Here is a 19,565-nt window from a genome sequence, read left to right on the forward strand (position 1 = left end):
CTACCATTTCAGATTGTAAATTTCCTTCCTATTTACCTGCGTTTTCCTTTCACAGAGTTCATTCTTTGCACTTGTCCTTCGAACATCATATTTTTGCATTTCTGACTTTGCCTATTCCTGCCTTTCTACTTGGGCAGCTCTTCTCTCATTTTTATCCACCACAAGATTCCCTAGCCATAAAAAAAAATAGTGGGAAGTATTTCTGCTACTTCAGAGTCTTTTTCAGAGGCTGTGAATAATCTTTACATCCTGTAATACAAAATATATGAAAACAATGCAATTTTATCTTAATTATAGTTATATGTGTATTGCCTAACTTCTTTGTAGATAGTAAGCTTCTGGGACACTTTAAATTTCATTAGTCATTGTTTTTTTTTTTGATAAATAAATTTCTCCCACCTACTATCATGCAAATGAAGGCATCAATGATCCATAGGTCTACCCTTTTCTATGTGATGCATTCTAATTCCCTATTTATGAATGTAGTCTCTTTTTTCTTTCCAATCCTTTTCACACCCCATGATCGTGCACTGTGTCCCACTGCTACAGCAGAACCCTTATTATTTCCATAAATATATCTTATAGTTGTACTTTCTAATGTTGGGAGGGTTGTTCTGAATATTTTAAACACTTTTCCTCATTATATTTTTGTTGCTTGAACCTAGGACAGGCTTCCTTTAACTCTCAGTGTAGTGTTTTATGCATTTCACTGTCTGTATGGTATTTTGATATTCTTACTGCTCAGGTTGTCTGCTAATCTCCTGGATGTTCTTGGAGCAAAGAAACTGGGTCCTTGAGTTCTCGGTGCCAGGCACAGAGTAAATTTATGGCAAAGGTGTGTTGAAACGATGAATAACTTTAAACTTAACCAGTTGGAATTTTACTTATTATCCAAGTTTCATCTCAAAGGCCACCTTGAATGACTATTACTCAGTGCCTCTGCCATGTCTTTTGCTGCTTTATCTGCTCTTGTGTTGATTCTCTAGCTTCACTTTGTAGATACAGTGAGGAAGAATCCAGTGTATGTGTGGTGGGGCGGGGGAGGGGGAGGGAATATGTGTTTACCTGACTGCCAGAAATTGGGATAGTGGAATTGTTTTAACCCTGAACAAGATTTACAAATTGAAAATGACATTATAAATATGCAAATATTATGGAAATGTTCTTACTGATTAGGATAATTCTAAGGAACCTAATTTTGCTCCTGACCTACCCATCTGTGAGAACCGTCAATCAGAGAACTTGTTATCATATTTAGGTTCAAAGTTATTAGACAAGAATAATGCATGAAAAATAGCTAGGAAGCTCAAGAAACGTCAAACACTGATATGAAATTATCCTGTAAAATGTAAGAAGTGCTTTCTCTGTTTAAAATGGCAGCAGTCACCTGCAAATTATAAATAAATAATTATATACTATTGGGGGAGTGGTCTGAGGACTAGGAATATACTTTTAGATTCAACTCATCTAAATAGTTTAAATCAAAATGTTGAAAGTATATAAGGACCTAAAAGGTGCCATTCTGGTTTTAGTATGTAACTAAAATAACTTTGATAAAAATCTACGGTATTGAAATTTCAAAAAGAAAAAGACACTGGAAATTTGTAGCTTACCATCCGTGTAAATTCCTGTCTTGAACTTATCTGGCTTTCCTTCTGAGGAACCACTGAAATGCAACTGAGTTCTCAGTTTTAGATATCCTGTGGAAATACTCTTCCTGAACTCTGTCCTCCCTTTTCTTTAAAAAGGTGAGCCTCTCAATTTTAAATGGGCTTCGTTAATGACAATAATGAAAAACAAAACCAAAAACAAATGAAGGGCACAGTGTGGTATTCCTAAAATTGTCAATTGCTTGCGTGTGGTGGAGGCTCATCTCTGATTTATTATTCGCTTGGCCTCTTTAAGGAATTGCAGCAGTATCTTGCCAACCTGGCTGAGCAGTGCAGTGCTGACAATAATGGCGTGGAGCTCCCTGTTGTCATTATTCTGGATAATCTTCATCACGTGGGTTCTTTGAGCGATATCTTCAATGGTTTCCTCAACTGTAAATACAACAAATGGTAAGCTCATTAAAATAATCGGGCAAGTCACGTTAAGAAATGATGATGCGATTGATATCTGTGTAACGTTTTATGTTTTAAGATTTCTAGTGGATACCATTAGTGCAAGAACTTCTAATAGTGTTCTAAATTTCCATAGAATCTGTACGTGTGCTTTAGAATATTTATTTATCTCCAGTTATGTCCCTAGAAGGGGTTTGTCTTGCTTTGTTTCTTGTTTAGTTGCTTGTTTTGTTTTGAGACCGGGTGTCATTATCTTAACCACACTGGCCTCAGCATCACAGTAATCCCTCTGCCTCTGTCTCCCCACACCACTGTACCTGATCTTTGGGTACTTTTCTGGAAGCATTATGCCTTTTTTGATGATATTAGTTTCCATACACATGCCAGAGGTCTATGATGCCTGTGTGGATGATGGAAAGGTTTGATTCTTTGAATAGGGAATGTGATAGCTAGATGTTTCCTCCTTGGGATCAGGGGTGTCTAGTAAATCTCCAATTTTCCTTTTTTTGGTGTAATTAGGAGGGCACAATGGCATTCCTGGTTCCATGGTGGTAGGACTTTTTCCAAAGAATTATTTTTTTATAGAGGTTACCATTGTGTACAATTTTATCTTTTACCAAAGCCTACACCAAACTTCCCAGAGGGAGACAGGCAGTGGTGGAGCATGCTTTTTAATCCCAGCACTCGGGATACAGGAGCACGCGAATCTCTGTGAGATTGAGCCCTGCCTGGTCTACAGTGCTAGTTCCAGTACAGCTAGGGCGATTACACAGAGAAACCCTGTCTCAAAAAACAAAACAAAACAAAAACAAACAAGCAAAAACTTCCCAGAAGGAAAGACATTAATATTGAGATTCATTAAAAATGAACTACGGTCCACAATGTTAAAATGTTGGAACTTGGTCAAGCAGCAGCAGTCGCCATGTGGTCCATGCCAGAGACACTTCCATCACTTTTCCCTCTAGCATGTCTAAATGCTCCATTCTCTTATTTTTCCTAGTCCTTATATTATTGGGACAATGAATCAGGGAGTGTCTTCGTCACCAAATTTAGAGCTGCATCACAATTTCAGGTAAGGACTTGAAAGACTGTGTATGTGTGTGTGTGTGTGTGTGTGTGTGTGTGTGTGTGTGTGTGTGTGTGTCTGCACGTGTGCACACCTTCCTTGCTGTGCACTTTGTGTGCACCTGTTATTGTTTCTTTCTAATCAGAAAAATGGCTGTTTTTTCCCTTTGCTTGTCGACACTCCTGCCCACAGTGACCTATGTCGTGGGGATAATTCTCACTCTCCTGGCACCCTTTTTCAAGCCGACATTCTGTGATCTTTAATCTGTCATCAAAAGTGTTTCTCTTCCTGCACGCTACTTCCCTGGCTAAAATAGAGCATCCTGCTTCTGAGTGAAGACTGTGAAGAGAGCTCCTATTTCAGGATCTACACTCTTTCACAGCGGTCCTCTCAGCATGCATGCACCCACTCACTCTCAGGAACATAAGCTCCCTGGAAGCTATGAAGTAAAACTCCCCGTATTATAACTCTAATGATAACAGATTTTCTAAATGCTTGCAGTATCACACTGAGGCTATTAATTAATATGGAAACATTAGTGCTTTATATTGCAATGAAAATTACTATGGAAATACATATCAAGTTGTCCGAAAGGACATCTGATTTTCCTTCTTTTTTTTTTTTTTTTGCAGGTGGGTGTTATGTGCAAACCACACAGAACCAGTAAAAGGCTTCTTAGGCAGGTATCTTCGAAGGAAATTGATAGAGATGGAAATCGAAAGGAATATACGAAATAATGACCTAGTCAAAATCATTGATTGGATTCCTAAGACATGGCATCACCTCAATAGTTTTTTGGAAACACATAGTTCTTCTGATGTGACCATCGGTAAGTTCCAGAATTAAAATATTCCATTTCCTGAGAGCATTGTGTTAAGGTGGCCAGACTGGATGACGAAACAAAAAAAAAAAAAAAAAAAAAAGCTAGGCTTTTCAAAGCTTCCAAAGATTAAGGAATTACTTCAGTCCTAAAACCATCTTTCTCTGGGAGTTATAGCTACAATTATTTTATTGTATCTGACAATTATGGAAAGCAAAATTAAGTTTGAAATAGAAAAATATTCAAAAATCAGACCACCAGTCCAGAGAAAAAGATGTATTGCTAAAACGAATACATCACAGATATTTTTCTCTTAATTAGCTTATTCAGATGTGTCTGTGAGAAAAGACTTTAGTGAAAAATAAGAGCGTTCTGATAAATAAGTTTTGTGTTTCACATTTTTTTCGAAAGATAACACTGAGTACCCCTCTTTGGGGAGCAGAACGGGGGCTGTTTGTCCACTCCTTAAGTTTCGTAGGCCGAAGTGCATTTCCTACTTCCATCAGCCATTAAATATCCTCAGCTGCAGGCATGAATCCTATCTTCAGCTCAGCGTATTTAAACTGATTCCAAATCCTACCATGAATGACATCTTGTAATCGACAATTCCTGTCTGTGCTACTGAACTTTATATTGTCTGTCGAATAGGACTGGATCAGGAACATCACCATTTCTTCTCATTCTGTGTTATTAAACAACTAATGTTTAATTGTTAGGAAAACAAGAGGCCTGGAGTCTTGACCTTCCATTAACATGTTTTCATGACGATTGGGCTGGACCAACATTAGAATTTTCTAGGAATATGTGTGCTAAATTTCTCCAAAATGTCTCTAAACATGTGTCTAAACATTGGGAAATACAATGCTTCTGAACCATTTTATCATTTGTGTCTCCGCAGGTCCTCGGCTGTTTCTTCCTTGCCCCATGGATGTAGAAGGTTCTAGGGTGTGGTTCATGGACCTTTGGAATTATTCCTTGGTACCTTACGTTCTGGAGGCAGTGAGGGAAGGCCTTCAGGTAGAGTATTTGACTCATATTACTGTGTAGAAAAGCAAAGCAAAAAGAGAAGCCGAACCCACATTCTTTCACAAACAAATCCATTCCTTTATTTGGATATTTATGCAGAAAACTAAAGAAAGTGAAGAGCAACAAATGTACAGTAATGTGTCTGTTATCACAAGGCTCATATGTGTGTGCATGTATGTATATGGGTGTGTATATGCATATAATGTATGTATGTATGTGTGTGTGTGTGTGTGTGTGTGTGTGTGTGTACATGCTGTACAGAAGTAGCTCTCCCAACAATGCATTGAAGGCCAAGACTAATACAGTGGGTATTGAAAATGTTCTTATTAAACAGATATTTAATTATAGTTATCCATCGTAGGACACAGACTACTAAGTAGATTCAAGAAAAAAGACATGGCTTTAGTTCAAACATCTTGCATTTCATGAATTTTCAAAAACTACTGTACTACCTAAAATGTAAGCTGGTCTTTCAAATTTCATTTTTTTAAAAATTAGTATCATCATTTACGAGAACTCACTTATGTCAGAGATGATATATTTTAAAATTGACGTTTAGGTGATGCATTTTTCCTCCAGATACTGTTTCCATATTAATAAACTATTATCTTAATCTTTGTATGTAGATTAATATTTCATATTTGCTTGCTAAGAAATAAAAAGCAACAGAAGCCTTACGAGCCCCAAAGCAGTAATACATAAACTGCTTAACTTCCTTAGATTCTATCTTTGGAGATACATGCATCTTTTTTATGTTACAGTAAATAATATTTGTAAAATTCTTCCTTGAACATTATGATTGTTTAAAGCTTCCATTTGGGTGAGAGTTTTGCTCATTTTGTAATCATAGTCTCTCAGACAAAGTCTATCAATCTCAAGTTTCTTGCTGTGGTTTCTGATAATTTGGTACTAGGTTAGTGTGAACAGCTAAATAGGTTACCTTATAGATACAAAAGTCAAGCTGAGAGCCGGCACTTTTAATCACGGACTGTTCTTGTTGTAGTGGAAACCCTTAGTATGCAAAAGAATTTAGATAATGGGAATCTTGGAGGGCCCCATCCATGACCTCTAGGGCAGAAAAGATCATAAGTCATGTCATTAGATCACATAGTGACCTTAGCTAGAGGAAGAAGTGAAGACATGATTCTGGGTCTCTCACTTTGGAAGTATGCAAAAGGAAAATCACTTTTGGATGAAGGCTGGTGCTTCACTGAGGACCATCTGGGGGATGCTCTGTGGCACATGTTCTGGTTGGAGAGGTTGCTGCTGACACACACAATCGGAGTTCTTCTTCTGGTGATTCCATCTTTCTAAAATGTCAGCGATTAAATCAGCTCTTTCTGGGTGTTTGGATTTCTGTTGTTATTTCCCTGTTATTCCCATTTATTTGTTTGTTTGTTTATTATATTTGGTCTCCTATACTCTTGCTGTCCTAGCTGGTTCTTTAAAATGGCTGTTATCAACTCTTTATGCACTCTCAAGTCTTTTTAGGTTAATTCTAGACTTGCAATTTTTTTTTTCTTGTTTGAGATTTACTTGTTACTTTTAGGTGATGAGTGTTTTGCTTGGGTGGAAGTATGTGCACCGCATACATGTCTTCGGCCTTTGGAGGCCAGAACAAGGTGTCGGTTACCCCGGACCTAGAGTTAAGGAAGGTTGTAAGTTGTCATGACAGCACTAAGTTTCAAACTTGGATCTTCTGGAAGAGTTGTCAGTGCTCTTAATCACGGAACCATTCCTCAGACCCATAATCACAAACTTTTTAAGAATTGTACATTGCCAGGCAGTGGTGGCATATGACTTTAATCCCAGCACTTGGGAGGCAGAGGCAGATGGATCTCTGGTCTACCAAGTGAGTTCCAGGACAGCTAGGACTACACAGGCAAACCTGTCTTGATTCCCCCTCAAAAAGAATTGTGCATTTTCCCTTTTAGTCAGTTGTGCGCATATCTGTATTTTTCACCGTATGTTCAGCAGTTTTTAGCTGAGACAAAACTTCCTGCTCCCAAAGGAAGCAGATCTTTTTAAAAAAGTAATGGGAAACAAATAATCTTCAGATGTCTGCCTCTGTTCCTACCTCCAAAAGAAATATTAGGACCTAGATAATTTTTGCATTATCATGGATTCAAATTTTAATATAATCTGGAGAAACTTAAAAGCGTTCCATGGACCTGTACTCACAGTGCCTGTAGTTTTCTTTTGCCTCACTGAAACACTAAAAGCACCAGCCATCAACAGAGAGATCACAGATTGTCCTCTGAGTTTATGTCACTAGAGCGCCTGGAAGCCAAAATGATCTTAGGTGACACAGGTCACAAAGGAAAAGAAAGGACACCATTGCCTCCCCCTAAGTGTACCATTTCCTCCATGGTCTCTCAGTCTCACTCCTTGTTTGCAAAATTCCAGTCTCCATCTTTTCATTGTGCCCTCTTCAGCTTATAATTTTGTTTATAACATAGAATCTCCTGGATCATCATCTCCCTGTGTTGTACTGTGCCTGCTTTCTCCAGTCTCTTGTATCTTTTTCTTATTGTGCTCATGATTTTCCCATAGATTCTTACAGAACTCATATTTGGGTTTCCATTCCCTCCCTCTTTTCTTAGCATTCTCATTTATAAGTGTGTCAAAAGTCTTCCAAAAGGAAGTGATGGAATTATGGGGCAAGGAGGGGAATGGCTGTCTGAGTATAACAAATGGACAAAACGCCTCTTTATTCTTCATCTTTCCAAAGTACATTTTGCTAGAGAACAACCTTTATTGTAAAAATAGGTATTTTTTAGATCTTGTTTATCAACCTGGAGAATTTTTGTTTGCTTGTTTGTTTGTTCATTTCTCCTAGGTTTATAAAGTTATTTATAAAAACAAATATGTACAAGATTGCCTTTATATCCATATAATAAACCTCCTTGGTGTTTTCCCTTGCATCAGGTACTCCCTTCCATCTTGTAGAATTGGGGGGTTTTAAGTGACCTCTGTAGATGTATCTACACTTAAAATCTGGAAAATTCTCCTGAGGACTGAATATAAAAATAGCCGCCTGATTCTTTTCCCGCCTGATATAAATGACCTTTCTGATGTGGTGAACTTTTAGATGTACGGGAAACGTGCCCCATGGGAAGATCCCTCCAAGTGGGTCCTTGAGACCTACCCGTGGAATCCTGTGTCCCTGCCTCAGGAGGGCCCGGCACTACTGCAGTTGCGGCCAGAAGATGTTGGGTATGAAGGTTGCACATTGACGAAGGAAGCCACAGCATCAAAGCACATTCCCCAGACTGATACAGAAGGGGACCCCTTGGTAAGCATGGCCTCTTATCCTTGCTTTATCTTTGTGTCAGTGTGTAGTCATTAGCAGTTAGCCATCATTATCAAAGTCCAGTTACTGTAGTTAATACATGAAATCAGCCTGATAAGGGTGATCATATAAAATGTTTTCACTGGAGCAATTTCCATGGTTGAAATTCTTTAAAAATAAACAACAACAGCAAAACAAAAAAAAAAAGAAATAAAACCTTAAAACCTAAGTTATTTGTAAAATAAATAATGTAAGAAACCCTTAAACTGGTTCAAACTGTATAACTATAATTTTCTCTGGTTATACATTATATGGTGTTGATATTTAGATCATCTGTATTTTAATTATCATGATAATCCACTAGGTTTTTAAGAGAAAACTGGAAGTTTGCCCATATCTAAAATATAATCAAATAAACATAGAATAAATTCTATTTTCTATATATAAACTAGCCAATATTAAATGCACAGTTAGTGTTCTGTTGCTTTCAGGAAGAAAGGATACGCTCTGTTGTTTATGAAATTGATTTATTTTTATGTGCATTGGTGTTTTACCTGCATTTATGTCTGTGAGAGGGTTCTAGACCTCCTAGAACTAGAGTTACAGATAGTTTGTGAGTGGTCATGTGGGTGCTGGGAATTGAACCTGGGTTCTCTGGAAGAACAGCAGTCAGTCCCCTTAACTGCTAAGCCGCCTCCATGGCAATCAAAAGGGAGGTAGTCTTAACCACATTCCTCATCATATTAGACCATATAATTTAGTTTAAGTGTACAGAACTCCAATGTATGACCATTATAAGAGTAAAGTACATATTGTGTTTAGCAATAATGACCCCGCTTTTAGTGCATCTACTTTGTACCTGTGGTATTCCACTAGTGAGAACCTCTAGGAACTATGACCTTGCATGCTCAGTGACAGAAAGGATCATCTAAAATTAAACCTTGGGTCAGATATATTCCGTTGTGAACATACATATGCTGCCTCTGTCTTTGTTTCTGTATGGCTGTATGAACACTGATGGAAAGCAAAAATATATTACAGTCTAATCTAAATTAAAAATCCTAGTAGGGAAATTACTCTTGTCAGGAGTCTGGTTTTGAATCTGAACAAGAATGTATGTTCTAGTACACTGAACATTATTTTAAAATGAAATGTACAGGCATCGTCAAAATGTTTAACGTTGGTGTAGAAGGAATGGGGGCTGAGTCCTGCCACTCACCCAGCTAGCTTTACCCAAAATAATTATACGGAAACTGTATTCATTTAAACACTGCCTGGCCCATTGTCTTCAGCCCCTTATTAGCTAACTCTCACATATTAATTAACCCATTTCTAATAATCTGTATATCACCACGAGGTTGTGGCTTACCGGGAAGATTCTAACCCACCTCCATCTTGGAGAGAAGAGCCATGACGTCTGCCTGCCTCTGCTTTCTTTCTCCCACAGTTCTGTTCTGTCTACTCCACCTACCTAAGGGCTGGTCTATCAAAAAGGCCAAGGCAGTCTCTTTATTAGCCAATGAAAGTAACACATAGACAGGTGATCCATTTCCATCATTTCCCCTTTTTTTGTTTAAACAAAAAAGAAAGGCTTTCACTTTAACACAGTAAAATTGCATATAACAAAACAGTTATCAAGCAAGAATTACAGTTACAATGTTTATATCTACTTTATATTTTATCATAACTAAGGAAAACTATAACTATAACTAACCATTCTGCTGAATGCTAGGATTTGGTGATCATAGTAGGTGTCATTGTTTATGATCTTAAAAGGACATAGTCCAATAGTGATGCGAGATGTGTGCTTGCATTGACTGCATCAGGTCCAAGAGATCTGGTGGGAAAAGTTGTGAGTCTGTCACGGGACCTTACAAATGGGATGGTTGAGCTGGGTATTGAAACAGGCGTTGGCATTGTTTGTGCAGTTGAATGCAGAACCTCTCAAATCAAGGAATTACCGCATAAAACACTGCCAAACAGCACAGTGAAAATTAAGAGTTAGAGGCCAAATAACAGTTGGTCAGAAGAATTAAAACTGTAGACTTATCCAGCTGTTAGATCTCGTTGAGTCATTTTATTTTTATGGGTAGTTAAAATTTGATCACACGGACAGAAGAGCATCAGTGTTTATCTATTGAGGCTTGTAGTTGCTTAAGATGATTTTAGTAACAGAGCAGAGGAGAGCGCATGGGACTGGGGTAGCTGGTAGAGTTACCTGAGAAACACTGAAGTTCATGTTAAAGTCATAGGCATTATCTTGGCTGTGAGTATAGATAGGGAGGATGCAGAGGAGACCAGGGGGAAATGATGTGCAGAGAATCCAGGCCGATCACAATGGTAACTGAATTGTATGTGAACTCACTTTCTTTTTATAATATCTTTTGATGGAAATTAACTACGACAACATGGCCAGAAGTAGAGTGAATCACATTGTACGTGTTTATGACAGATCGGAGACTGGGAACTGATCCTGATTGAACCTATTATAGAGCACCATTTTCTTTTATTTATTTGATTTTATGTATATGAGTGTTTTGCCTGCTTGTGTGTGTGTGCACCAAATGCATGCCTGTTGCCCACGGAGGTTCAAGGGGATATTTTTTCTTGCTAAGTCAGGAGGGTGCTCAGACACAATACTTCTATAAACCAGCTTCAATCAAATGCTTAAGTTTCAGACATTATCACAAACCATCTTCATCTCATATCCTGGTGTAGGTGGTTTAATATATTATGGTTGTTAAGGCTGAAATGCTATTGAAAAAGGCCCTGAAAATTATCAAAATGATTTCAAAATACTCTATAACCACAGCCTCTTTGTCAAAATGGCATTCTTGCTGGAATTGATGATTACCACTTCATCATTTATTTCACAAGCTTTATTGAACATACATTTTATACTGACATACAAATATACATGGCCTGACTTGAAGACTAAGAAATCTTGTTTTCGATGTCTCCTCTCTATTTCTCTGAGTTGAAAGATAAAGGACAACTCTGATTGTTGCAGAAAGTACTGTAGTTAGTATTTGGCACTAAGCAATATAAAGTTTATTGTCCTGGAAGAAGCCCTCAATAAGAAAACAAGTCCCCAACCCTCACGAAGACAGGCGCCAATTACCCTGTGCCTTCTGAAATTGTTGAGCCATCGATTTTCCAAGTCTGCTTTTAAACATTCTTTTTTTCTTCGCTCCGATCTCTAATAGTGGAACTGCAGATCTATTGAAATCCAAGCCTTTTATTTTATAATACGTCGGAGAGCTGTCTTTCTCCCCAGGTGCTCTCAGGCACAATCCTCTCTCCTGGAACAAATGCTCCCTTTCTCCTGTGAAGTTGAGCCGCTTGAGAAGGCTGCCATTGTTCCAGAAGGTGGCTTTTGTTCTCCGTGATGTATCAATCATATTTCAGCCAGAGCCTCAGTGACAGCAAACACTTGACAGTGATTCTTCCCTTCTCCCTCTTCAAATGCTCATGGTCTGCTTCCTCTGTTACCCCTCTCGGGGGTCAGCTCCTGAACAACAGATGGTGCGCTGCCTGCAGCAGCTGGCTTCATTCCACTCCATCCCCCGCTCCTCTCAAGGGGCAGTGCTTGGGAGCCTGTGTGTGTGTGTGTGTGTGTGTGTGTGTGTGTGTGTGTGTGTTTGTGTGTTTGTGTGAACATTCATGACTTTCACTTGCCATTCAGTGCTCTCTGCTTCTTCCAGCCAAAAAGCTGGGAAGCTTGGCTTGTTCTCCAGCAACCAACCCAGATGTCGAGCTGTGATAGTTTCCTTTCCAGTCTCCCTGCTGGAGCAGAATTCATTCCCAGCACCAAATGAAAGAGTTATCTGTGGCCCTATTTTGTCCTCTCGGTGTAGAACTGTAGTCATATTTGAGAGAAACAATTCAGGCGCCAGGTCAGTGAGCGAAAAGCCGTTACTGCCCTGTGCATTTCATTTGGACGGGATGAGAAGAGAAGGTTCTCCAAGATGGCTCAGGGCCCTGCTCATTCTGGGGCTGGCTGACTCAGTGCATAGTTGCTCACAGGGATGTCTCTTTCTCTTTCTTCAGATGAATATGCTAATGAAACTCCAGGAAGCAGCCAACTACTCAGGCACACAAAGCTGCGACAGCGATAGCATCCGCCACCATGAAGACGGTTTGGATTCCTCCCTTGAGTCCACTCTCTAACGGGTGGGAAGAGCTAGGCGAAGGACGATGCCTTTCAGAGGTGTTTTAAAGACAGGTATTGTCACTAAACCACTGCCAGTAAGAACGTCCCCTGTCCAGAGCCCTGACCCAGAGCAGTCGTGGCCTCCAAGGAGGCAGCAAGTTTAAGCTGGAAGCACCGAGATGCTAAATTGAAACGGGAGCGTAGTTTATTTTATTCCTAGGCATTTTATAATCATGGAGTCAGCAAGGGCGCTCCATTATGCGCCCCGAAAGGACCCTAACGACGGGGCAACTGAGTAGATTGCACAAGGGAGAGCAGACCGAACTTTATTTTCTTCCTCTTTCAAAGTTTACAATGCAGGACTTTTTTTTTTCCTTTTCTTTTCTTCCTTCTTTTTTTTGTGCCTTTCTTTTGTTTCCTCCGAGGGACTGCCCTCCTCAGGCAGGGTCCGCTCTTCTGATCCATGCAACAGCCTTTGTGGCCACATGGTGCTGGTGACAGGGATGCAGTAGTGTCTGTATTGGGCGCTCACTCCATTGCAGAATGACTCCAGGAGGCCAGTCCTCTCCGTAAGCACAAAGGGAATTGTGCAACCGCCAGGAATACACTCCTGTGGCACCAGAGGGAAGGGCCAGCTTCCTTAGAAAGGCTGTGCTCTCCCCAAGCGTGCTACCCTCTTAGTGTATGAGTCATGGGTTTTATAAGGTTGTTTTTACCACAGTGGTCTTTTTCAAACCACCTGCCCACTCCCTGAACCAGAGTTTTATACCAGTTATTAGTCAACACTGACAAAAGGCTTTTTTTAGGGCTGTATTTGTTTTTGCCTTTTCAGTGAAAGAAGGAACATTTTTCTATGGTGCTGTCTCACTGCCTTAAACCAGATTTCTCCAACAGTTTAACAGTTGGATTCGATCCTAAACCATTGGTAATTTCCGCTGTCTCTCATTTACAACCAAGCAACACACCAGTTAACACAGCAGCCTCACTCCTTGAGATTGTTTTCCTTATTTTCTTTTTCTTGAAGAAATGGATAGGAGAAAGATCAGTATTTTTTAATCTTATGAATAAAGAGATTTCTTTGCCTATCCTGCCAATAATTTCAGAACCCTAGAACCCCTCTGTGCCCATCACTTCGAAGCAGAGACATGTGGCTTTATTCCATCCAGGGCTAAATGAAAGCATTTCAGAAGGTGGGAGATTTCTAACCTGGATCCAGGTGAAACACACGCACTGGGTTCAGCGTGAGCACAACTCTTTGGCTTTCCTCCCCTCGTCTTTATCTTTCCAAGAAAAGAAAATGTTAGTTTTAACGCATGTTGTTTTGATTGTTATTGTTGTACATGAGACATTCGGCATTAAAGAACACTGAGGCAGTCAGCCACTGTGGAAGAGGAAGCATTTATACTGTACACAACGGTTAGATTTGCACACTCTACTGGGTAGGTATTGTAAATAATGATTTTCCTTTCCTTCAAACTTGCACAAAATCAAAACTAACACAAAATTGTATCTTATCCTGTTGGTGTTACGAGGTGTTCCACTTGCTGAGATTTCCTGTATGTTGCAAACCAATACAGAATGCAACCCCTCGAAGCTGTTATTATCTGGTGTGTTTGTCCTGTACTTAAAAGTTGTTGTGACAATGCAGGAGCTATCCGTGCTAGAGTGAGCATGCTTCCAGACTGTACGCGAGGCCAGTACACTTTTGGATGACTAACTGTCTGAAAGTACATCTCTTGTGGCAGGCTATGAAGACAGCATGTGAAAACTGATCAGTCACTAGCAAAGTGACACCACCCACAGAGGATGGGTTCAAAGTTTAGGAAACTTAAGGTCTATGCCATGGTATAGATGTAGCTCTGTGCGCCTTTTGGGACGTGTTATTGGTGCTACCCTCTGCGACCATCTATGGGTTGGTTTCTCTAGAGCAAAATTAACAACACGAGGTATCTGTGCAGATTTCAGAGTGTCATTAAGTGTATGGGTCCTCACATGGTGCTATTGCCCCGAGGGAAATCCGACTGAATTTGTGCACACAGAATTGTCACCCCGACTTCGGAGCCTCAACTTTGGATCAAATCTGCCGTGCAACATCGATGCACATAGCTGGATGAGTGACTAGTTGCCCTTGTATGATATGTCATCTAAGGAAATTGTTAATCTTTCCCTGCCATTCCGAGAAACATGGTCCACACATGAGCATCAACAGAACTTCCTGCAATACATCCCAGTAGGTACGCCTAGTTTACAACGTAAACTAGTTTGTGAAACATTTGTCTGTATACATTTTATATTTTGTACATTTTTGGATGTAACATATCATGTAAATAGGCAGAAGCAGTGAAAGAAATCACCTGAGAAATTTTGTAGTCTTTGTAAAGCCCCAACGATCAGTACTTGGTGTCAATGGACCTAACTGGATGATGTATTTTCTATTGGTTTATTGTTCCTCTAGCTTGTAAACCAGCTTGCATATATTTTTTTGCAAATGTGCACCCTGTATCTGTCTAAATTATTACTTTGCCATTAAAGTGGAATTATTTATTGACAACAAGGTGTGGTGTCTATGTATGGGGAAATTTTGAATGATGATGTGTAGGGACGTGTCAAGCTTTAAAATGCTGCCTCACTATTAACATGTCCTCAGTAGGGATCTTTGTGAACCTATATTTTATAAGCATCATCGGAAGGGCTCCAAAGGTTCAAGTACATACATACAACTACATGCAGTATATATGTAGCTCTGAAAGTGAAACTTATTTATCCAGTGAATATTTTTTGAAAATTCTGAGTGTGATTTTGATATGCCTGGATGACAAAGTACAAATTAATATCAAAATAAAATGTCCATATTCACTGAGGTAAATGAACTCATTATGTGTTTCTTTGTTTTTATTCCATCAAATTCACTTTGGACCTTTTAGTAATAATGATGATTTTAAAATAAAAGTAATTGTGTGTGTGTGTATGTGTGTGTGTGTGTCTATGTGTGTGTGTGTGTATGTGTGTAAAAAGAATGGAAGGAAGAGAGAGAGAGAGAGAAAGAGACAAAGACAAAAAGGCAGAAAGAGTTCATGAAATAGGAACAAACTTCCTTTAAAATTGTAATTCCTTTCAAAATAGTTTGGATATTTCTTGAATCCTAGTAGTAGGTTGTGTATCTGATTGCTTTCTGTTTTTTAATTCTAACAGATAAAGAACTGGCATTGTTGATCGATACTGAACTATAATCACTGTCTTTATTTCTATAGTCAGTTGAGAGATACAGGATACTTCTACAGTTCTTCTTGTTCCGAGTATGAAGTAATTCAGTGCTTGAGCCTGGCAGTGTGTCTCAATGGTCACTTACCTAGCATGTGGAAGGCACTGGATTTAATGGTTTTTGTTTTATTTTGTTTTGTTTTTCCTGAGAGGAAGAAAACAAAACCTGGATATGACTCTTATAAATGAAACATCAGACTACATAAGTCAGAATCCCAATACCACCATTCTTCTCATGTGTCTATTGAAATTCGGCAAGCCTCAATTTTCTCACTATAAGATGATGAGGAAAGTACCCCTCTAAGAGGTTACTGTGAAAATCAAATGTTATTTATTACATGAAACTGCTAGGGGCAGAGCATAGCCCTCCTATTTTCACCAAAAGCCATAGGAAATAGTCATTACCCTATTTTCAATATTCTTAAAAATAGTATGTGTAAAAGTTATTTTTAAAATAGGTTTTGGGTTTTGGGTGCCGGAAACAGAACATAGGAAATCATGTACGGTGAGCACATGATCTATGACTGAACTGCACACCTATTCCAAAATGTTGGTAAGACTACATCTTAAACTTAGCTTTACCATGTATAAAATGAAGCCAATGATTGTACTCATTCATACAAAGAACTCAAGATATTGGACACCAAAAGATCACAGAATCCAATAAAAATGGAGTACAGACCTAAACAGAGAACTCTCAACAGAGGAATCTAAGATGGCTGAAAGATACGTAAGGAAATGTTCAACATCCTTAGTCATCAGACAAATGCAAATCAAAACAACTCTGAGATTCCATCTTACATCTGTCAGAATGGCCAAGGTAAAAGACACTGATGACAACTTATGCTGAAGAGGTTGTGGGGATAAGGGAACACTTCTGCCTTGCTGGTGGGAATGCAAGCTGGTACAACCCCTTTGGATGTCAGTGTGGTGATTTCTCAGAAAATTAGGAAGCAACCTTCTTCAAGACCCAATAATACCACTTTTGGGTATATATCCAAAGGATGCTCAATCATGCCACAAGAACATGTGCTTAACTATGTTCATAGCAGCTTTGTTTGTCATAGCCAGAATCTGGAAACAACCTAAATGCCCCTTGATCAAAGAATGGATTAAAAAAAAAGTGGTACATTTACACAGTGGAGTATTACACAGCAGAAAAAAATAATGATAGCTTGAATTTTGCAGGAAAATGGATGGAACTAGAAAACATTAATTTGAGTGAGGTAACCCAGACACAGAAAGACAATTATCACATGTACTCACTCATAGGTGGTTTTTAAACATAAAGCAAAGAAAGTCAGCCTACAAACCACAATCCCAGAGAACTTAGACAACAATACAGACACTAAGAGAGACTTACATAGATCTACTACATGGGCAGTAGAAAGTATAAAAAGACAAGATCTCCTGAGTAAATTGGGAGCATGGGGACCTTGCGGGAGGATTGAAGGGGGGAGAGGGGAGAGCCATGGAGGGGAGAATAGAAAAATGTAGAACTCAATAAATATCATGGAAAAAAAAAACTTCTTAGGAGTACTGAGGAATGGACCTTAAAGTGCTCTAAACAATGCCTCCCAGTCAATTATTGTTTATTGTTATATCTGCATTACCATCAATTAAAAAGATTTATTTTGTGTTTATGTACATGTGTGCATGCTTGTGTGAGATTTTTGCAATGTGTGGAAGTGCCTTCTTAAAAAGAGTATCTTGCTCAATTGCTCATGCATCTATTAGTATTATTACATATTTACTCATAAGATTGTTTTGAAAACTGGGTATTTTTAAATGCAGAAAGCTCCAAAAAAAAAGGAGTCAGAATATCTTAAATTATTCCCAGTGTTAGCTATTATTATTTGATGGAGGTTTATTATATGCCTCACATATGCCAGGCTTCTTCTGCAATGAGATGCAGTCCATTTTCTCCTCACATCAAAACAATGTGGATAAATCCTCACTAAGATCTTCCTTCCACGTGAAGTACCATCATCTGGGTAACTTTAGTGATGACCGAATGCTGAAATTGTCCTATTGCCAGTTTATTAACTGTCATGCTAGAATTCACCTGAGTCTGTTAACTTGACTGAGAGTGTCTTTAAAACAAAATATCATGCTCATGTTGTGTGGCTTACTTGACAGGCATACTTCTCCTTGATGGTACTCTGAAGACAAGTACAAAATGTGGTCTTCTCCTTCATCTCTTGAATAGACCAAATAGCTACTCTTCCTCTCTTTGCTGATTGTCCCAGCCTCAGCTTCCTTTTTCACCATGCTTATGGTTTTGGTTCTGTTCGCTATAACAATACCCAATGAAGAATCTAAAGACAATTATTGAACCAAGGACGATAACATTCTAGACAGTATAGCTATGGAGCATGTGTCAGTGTTCTTCTGTGATCTCCCATATGCTGAAAACTTTAGAAAGAGAAGCTGAGAGGTTCTTTCCTGCTACATATTTTTGGAAAATATTGGTAAACCAAAACCAAATAATTATTTGTTGAAAGTTTTTTCAGGTCATTCATTGGCAGTCAAGTAGATGAGTGAGTGTCTGATTCTATAGGATAAATATTAATCTCAAATTTTGTTAAATCATTAATGAAAATTCCTTGATGTATTCCAATTTATTCAAAAAGGAATTCACAAATCATATCATGCTTGATATTTTGTCTGTGTCAGATTGGGAATGATACTGAAATGGTTTATCTTTTGCCTCAACCAAATCCATGGGATGATACAGGTGTGCCGCCATGTCCAGGTTAGAGCACTATTTTTATTTTAGGAAATATTCTTTCTTTTGTTCTTTGTATATTCTCATATGCCATTTCAAACTTGCAGTGTTTTCGATAAGCCTTCCTTGTCTCTCAAACTAGGTCAAGAATGTGAATCATCTACTTTTCAAAGACTGGTCTGTGAATGTGTGGAGTGGAGGATGAGAAGAAGAGAGACCCAGTTATGATATGGCATTCTCAGACCCTTGAATGCGTTTCATTCTAATAATAGTGGACTGAAGAAAAGCATTGTTGAGTATGGAGACATCAACTAATCCTACCACCCATTAAACATGGTATTAAGTAGAGGAGTGACCACCTTTGAGAGTGGTGCTTCCTCAGAAGCCAGATTGCTAATTAAAAAGCCTGACTGCTTATTAGAATACCTGACTACTACTTAGAATGCTAACTGGTAGCTAGAAGAGGAAGCAGAAAACCTAAGGGCTAACTGAAGACAGTCTACTGCCATGAATTCAGGATGCTTTCTTTCCCCATTTAGATGTAATTATCTGGATACCTCCTTCTTAAGTTTCCTGTTTCTTCTGCTCTTCAACTCTTTGGTTTCCTTAGTCATGCATAGGACAATTTAAATATGTGAGGTTTTTTTTTTTTAACAAAGAAAATACAACAAGCAGTTGGAAATGAAATGTTAGAACCTGGAAGTCCAGGACCTACTGCAAATATGAAAATAAAACTCCTTAGCCCAGAAAGGAGGAATGAAGATTGAATTGCCAAAGTAGAGAAAACTATGAATAGAACTGGAAAAGGGCAGCATTGATTTTCATAGTTCATTTGGTTTTTTCCACCTAATTTTTCAATTTTACTAATATATCTGCATGCATTTAATGGATCATTTGTCAGGAATGGGTATCTGAGGAATTATTAAAAATGAATCAGACTATTTCTGTTCTGGTCATTCCATATGACTGTTCTTGGGATGAGATTTCTTACCCGAAAATGATGGTAGACAATAAAGTGCAATCACTGTTATGGGAGCATTCTTTATAAATCTAATGTGTAACTAGACAATATCCCCTAATAGACAGTAGAATGTCTACAGATCTTCTCATAGCCTATCCAATAAAACCTGTGTGTGCTTCTTAGAAAATGTAGCGA

At 38.7% G+C, this 19,565-nt stretch overlaps 1 protein-coding gene across 8 annotated transcripts in view; it reads left to right on the plus strand.

Moving 5' to 3' along the window:
• The window catches only part of Nav3 (neuron navigator 3), a 740,499-nt gene extending 725,525 nt beyond the window's left edge, over positions 1–14,974 (plus strand). For all 8 annotated transcript variants that reach the window (XM_085683469.2, XM_085683465.2, XM_085683467.2 and 5 more), the window contains 6 exons: positions 1,906–2,060; positions 3,064–3,135; positions 3,762–3,958; positions 4,848–4,966; positions 8,067–8,270; positions 12,318–14,974. In XM_085683469.2, the coding sequence (XP_085539595.2) occupies positions 1,906–2,060; positions 3,064–3,135; positions 3,762–3,958; positions 4,848–4,966; positions 8,067–8,270; positions 12,318–12,437 (867 nt within the window). In that variant the 3' untranslated portion in view covers positions 12,438–14,974. The remainder of the gene's footprint in view (positions 1–1,905; positions 2,061–3,063; positions 3,136–3,761; positions 3,959–4,847; positions 4,967–8,066; positions 8,271–12,317) is intronic.
• Positions 14,975–19,565: the final 4,591 nt, after the last annotated feature.

The sequence above is a fragment of the Myodes glareolus genome, chromosome 26, assembly GCF_982192425.1.
Source record: "Myodes glareolus chromosome 26, mMyoGla1.1, whole genome shotgun sequence".
Classification (NCBI taxonomy): Eukaryota; Metazoa; Chordata; class Mammalia; order Rodentia; family Cricetidae; genus Myodes; species Myodes glareolus.